General features: G+C 40.4%; 1 protein-coding gene across 1 annotated transcript; it reads right to left on the bottom strand.

Moving 5' to 3' along the window:
* Window positions 1–4,024: 4,024 nt before the first annotated feature.
* On the bottom strand, window positions 4,025–4,375 carry LOC141630587 (uncharacterized). The gene has a single exon (XM_074443376.1). It carries the CDS (start codon window positions 4,373–4,375, stop codon window positions 4,025–4,027), a length of 351 nt encoding a protein of 116 aa, XP_074299477.1.
* Between the last annotated feature and the right edge of the window lie 1,275 nt (window positions 4,376–5,650).

The following is a 5,650-nucleotide window of genomic DNA, read 5'->3' as shown; positions in this document are numbered from 1 at the left end:
GAGCGACCCGTGAGAGTCCGACATCTTTGAATCTTGCAAGGTCGACGGTTCAGTAAGATTGAAACATTAATTTAACTCGTTTGCACTTTTCGGTTGCCACTTTGTCATTTTGTTGCATTAAATTGGTTCTGATGGATGATTTGTAGCTGATGCGTTGGTCCCGTTCTATCGTTCACCCTTAGTTGCATTCATATTTGCTTGGGGACAAGCAAAGGTTTGGTTTGGGGAGATTTGATGCGTGTCTTTTATATAAGGTTTTTACCTCATTTTTACACGCATTTCTGTGCTTTTTATGTAGCATCTGGCTACAAATACCCCCGAATATTCTACTTTGGTCCGTTTATTGTATTTTGCAGGAATTTGACCGAAGAGGAGCTAAAACGAGCCTTAATTGTCCCATTTGTATGCATTCATGGGAAACTTGGAGCCGGAGCTTAGGAATTTCACACCTAGAGTACGCATGAGCTGAGCAAGGGAGAAACACGAGTCCTGACGTGCTTATATAGCTCGATCGAGTGGTTTTACTGCTCGATCGAATGCTTTTTACATTGAAGTTGGTCGATCGACTGGTTGGAGGAGTCGATCGAGGGAGTTCATACAGCAGTGCTCGATCGAGTGCCAGCACTAGCTCGATCGAGTGACATGGAGTTCGATCGAGTAATCATCTTACTCGATCGAGAGGTCTTCGTATGCTTTTAGTCTTTTTCCGCCTAATCTTTTATGGGTTTTGGTGAATCAGCCCATAGATTAGGTTTTAAACATTTTACAGTATAAGACTGAGGAGAACACTACGTGACTCCTATCACTTGACGACGCACATTTCCACTGTTACTTTTGACAGTTTTTTTTGGATCTTTGTTCACCACTTTGCTACTCGAATTTCGGTATTATCAATCCATTTAATTCTTAATCTTTCTTTTATTGTTCTTAATTCCTTTCCTTCTCTTTGTTTTATAGTCGTTCAATCATCTTTTTATATTTGTCATCATGTTTAGTTTTGAGTGTTTGGTTATCATGATTGCTACCCCCATAATTATGAGTAGCTAAGTTCCCATGCTAAGACTATAGGGGATCCATGATTTGAAGGGAGAGTAATCGAATTCATCAAGGTTAATGCTAGTATCGTTCATGTTGTTAAAATGCTACATATAATTGTAATTGCCTAATTGAGTCGACGCAATTAGACCCTTATTCTTAGTGGACCTTGACCTGGACTGAAAGGTTGGAAGGGGGAGACTAGTAGCGAACAATAGAGTATTGCAAAATGAGGACGAAAGTTAAACTGTTTACACTTTAGGGTGAATTAAGGACCGAAAGGTGACGTTCGCTACCCCTTGACTCGTATTGCATTGACTGGGACCTAGATTACTCGACCGGACAATTATGGTGAACCGCTTGTCTTAGTCTGTTCTCTTTATCTCGTTAAACCCTCTTCCTTTATTTCTCTTTCCCTCGCCCTCTTAGTTTAGAACCCACATTTACAACCCCCAATTTTGGTTACTTAGACGAACCCGTTCTAGCGATAAATTCCTACCTCTCTGTGGATTCGACCCGACTTCCCTAGCTATATTAGTTAGTTGGCCAGTTGGTTATTTTTGACAGGTACGCGACAGACGTGTCAATGGTAATTCGACGGAATTACCAAAAATAATAACCCATATTAATAGGAAATTATGCTTAAGGAATTAGGAAAGATCCAACGCGGAAAATCACAAAAAAACTCTGAGGAAGAGGCGCAGCACGAGCTGCGTCCCTTGGAAGAGGCGCTGCACGTGCTGCGCCCTTTCCCAGTGTGTCTGTCCTGACAGATTTTAGAAAACATATTTTAGTATAAATATAGACGTCGATGGAGGTTTTATTCAAATAATCCTTCCGTCTTTCTTCCGTCTATTACATAAAAACTCTCTAATTAATCATACGACATGGATACTTTAGAAATCCGTCTCAAAGAATGGACAAACGAATTCTCAAATGTGGAGAAACACGATATGGGTGCCTACAACTTTGTGTCGATATTGAGCTTGAAACTAGCTAAGGTGGTTAAACCATTCTTGGATGCTTGTCATGAGTATTGGGACCCGAATTTCCACGTGTTTGCCTTCCCCAGAGGCGATATCTGTCCGTTTCCTGAAGAAATTGCTGCAATTGGCGGTTGGGACCCAGAACATATGCTTGCTATACCCTATACTTCTCAAGGGTATAAAAACAAATTTAGGGATTTGCTTGGATTGACAAGAGCTGAGGTTGACCTCTTGTGACCTCAAAGGGAGTCCGAATGCTTGATTTCATCGATCGGTTCATAAATAGGGCAGACCCTTCCATCTCCCATGTGGCGAGGCGTAGGGCATTTGGGTTTTGCCTATTGCATGATTATGTCCTCCAAGGGCATGTTGATGAGGATATAAGAGGTGATACTCGCTATTTGAGCTTAGTTGAGCAAATGGAGCTGCGCAGGAGCCCAGCTTGCCTATGTTTAGGAGAGATCCTATTGGGGTTGGATAACAGGAAAACCAACCGCGACCTTCCTTATTTAGGAAGTCCCATCATTTTGAAGGTAAAAGAATACAACTTTTTTTCTTCTTTTTTTTCTTTTTTTTTTGTTTTTAATTTTTTGTTTTTTGTTTTTTTTTTGTTTTTTGTTTTTTTTTTTATACTAATGCCTGCTTTGGTAGGTTTGGCTTATGAAGCATTTGCGGTTGATCGAGCCCCCAGTTAATGTTCCTACTTATCATGTTCGCTTAATTGCAACGAGGACCAGGCTTTACATGGTGGACTTCACTCGGGTTTGCAACTATTGGGAGAACAAGTTGAACAACGAGGATGGTCCCCTAAGTACATGGATTGTACCATGGTGGCATCTCGAGTCTGTTACTGGAGTATCGCCTTTGGATCATACTCGTTCAGGCGCATTCCTGGATTGGAGTTTATGATATGCATCTTCCCCGAGAGGCTGATGAGGCAGGTTGGCTTGAAACAGATGATTCCGAAGCTTGATACTGTTCCTCAGACTGCCATGGCGCTTACTAGTGAGAGTCGAAGAGAGTGGGCCATCAAATGGGCTCAGAGAAATATGTGGTTCCTAAACTCTTCTGTTATCGCATTATGGGTATCAGATTCCTACTTGCAATGGAGGAAGGCTACTACTACTGAGGAGCGCGAGAGGCTAAGGAATCGCGAGCCTGTTGATTATAAAGTTCGTGATGTAGAGAAAGAGAAAGAGAAGCATTTGACCGAGGGAGAGGAAGAAGCCGGATTCCGAGTTGTTCATCCGTCGAAGAAATCGAAGACTTCTCCTGTCGTTGAAAAGGTGGTTGATAAGAATGGTAAGGCTAGACCACGAGAGAGACCATTGGTGATTAGGTCTGAGATAGCGCAAGAGCGCCCGACTCGTGGTCGAGATAAGAAATATGACAAGAATGACAAAGGCAAAGGGAAAATTGAAGAATAGCCTAAGTCTTAGTATTATTTATTATTATTATTATTACTTGTAATAAAATGGTGGGGTTTTTAGAATCCTAGCCTATTTATCTTAGCATTATTTTTTATTATGTGGCATATTATTATTATTATGAATAAAAGATTGATTGGTTATGAAACCGTTGTGATTTTCTTTTATTATTCTTGTCGAATTCCAAATGCATATGCAAATGTCCTTCTATTTACATTTACAAAAATAATGGGTTGTATCTTGTGAAGGACTGCCTACATATTCATTTTAAAATGAAATCAAACCCTTGTGCATAGTTCAAGTAAATGTAAAAGAATAATTGTTCTAAGCAAGAGCTTGTAAGGAACAAGAAAATAAGCATGAGTTTTTTTTTTTTTTTTTTTTTTTTTTTTTTTTTTTTTTTTTTTTTTTGCAAAAAAGTTATCATTTCATTTCTTAATAAGAAAAGAAATTACAATTTGCAAAACTATCCAATAAAGAATTACAAAACTAAAGGAAAGAGTCCATTAATCGATGAACACTAGCTATAAGAAGCTCGAGAATGGCGCATATGCATACGAACAAATTATCCGGAACTTAAGCTTGTTGAGCGGAAAGCGAGTGGGAGAGCCTCTCCTGAACAAAAATCCTACGATTCCGTTCAGCCCATATTGAATGTACCACAGCAGCAATGGATATGAGATACCAATGCTTCCTCCAATTTGGCAGAGAAACCTGAAGAGGAAGTTCTTGCTGCAAGGATAAAGCAGGCCTGATAATTTGCATCCACTGAAGAACAGAAGACCATAGATGATTAGAAAAAGGACAAGAGAAGAAGAGATGAGCATGGTTCTCCTCATGGCACTCACACAGACAACATCTATTGGCAAGGGAGAACCCTCTTCGTTGAAGATTATCCACAGTAGCAAGCTGCCCTTGAACAGCCATAGAAGCAATAATAAGCATGAGCTTTACTTACTCCTAAAGCACAATTCAGTTTATTTGATGATACGAGGATGACGAATTGTCAAAATGCAAGAGCAAAGTGACATAGGCTTTATTTCAGCTGGCTAGGGGCCGTTTTTATTTCGTGCCACATGAGCGATACGTGAGGTTAGTTGGGTTGGCAAATTCATTCCCATCTAGGTCTGTGATTCTAACCGCACCCCCTGGGAGTATGGACTTGACCACAAATGGACCGGCCCAGTTGGGTTTGAACTTTCCTCGTGGGTCGACAGGTAAAAGAGCTCTAACTGATTTGAGAACTAAGTCTCCCTCTTTGATGTTTCTTGTCTTAACCCTTTTGTTGAAGGCTCGTTTGATACGTGCCTGATATGTTTGCACATTGTGTAATGTGCGCAATCTTCGTTCATCCAGGAGGATGAGTTCTTCATATCTATCCTTCTTCCAATCGGCTTCTGGGATTTGACTTTCGAGTAGAATACGCAAGGATGGTATTTCTATCTCAACTGGTTGTACGGCTTCCACGTCGTAAGTCAAATAGAAAGGAGTCGCCCCAGTGGGCGTCCTAACAGATGTGCGATATCCCCATAAGGCGAATGGTATCTTGCTTGGCCAATCTCTATAATTGTCAATCATTTTCTTGAGGATTGTGACAACATTTTTGTTTGCTGCCTCTACTGCGCCATTAGTTTGTGGTCTATATGGCGAGGAATGGTGGTGTTTGATCTTGTACTTGGCTAGCAATTGCTCAGTCTCAGCCTGGAAATGTGACCCATTGTCACTGATGATCTCGTGTGGGCAACTGTTGATACCGTCGTAGAGTATCAAAAATAAAATTTATAAACCAAACTACTACTATAGATAGTGGCAGTCAGGGTCGAACCACAAGGAGGCAAGCAATTTAAAGGTGTCTAATTTAAGTCTAAAGCAACAGTTTCGGGGGGTTTGATTTGAATGATCAATAACTAAAGGGGCAATAAAATTAAAATTAAACTAAAGCAAATAAATGAGCAATTGAAGAGATTAGATGAAATCAAATATTAAAAGGATTCTAAGATGGTCGGTTCACTGTAGTTTCGACGGCAGTATCCTAGGTAAGTCTGAAATAATCACGTAAGACGGGAAAATAAGAAGTCCTCTCGGTCCTTTCTTACAGGTAGCATCTTTCGATCTAGCTACGGGTCCCTAAGTATCACTAGTACTGACTTTCGCCCTGAAAAGTGATTCTCAAAAGCCTAAATTCTACCTATCTTTCGATCT

This window comes from Silene latifolia, chromosome Y, assembly GCF_048544455.1.
Source record: "Silene latifolia isolate original U9 population chromosome Y, ASM4854445v1, whole genome shotgun sequence".
NCBI lineage: Eukaryota > Viridiplantae > Streptophyta > Magnoliopsida > Caryophyllales > Caryophyllaceae > Silene > Silene latifolia.
This window is presented reverse-complemented; position numbering and strand designations above follow the sequence as displayed.

What these genes read in the sequence shown, in the direction of transcription:
- LOC141630587 (XM_074443376.1), bottom strand. Translation starts at nt 4,375, where the DNA reads ATGGCTGTTCAAGGGCAGCTTGCTACTGTGGATAATCTTCAACGAAGA.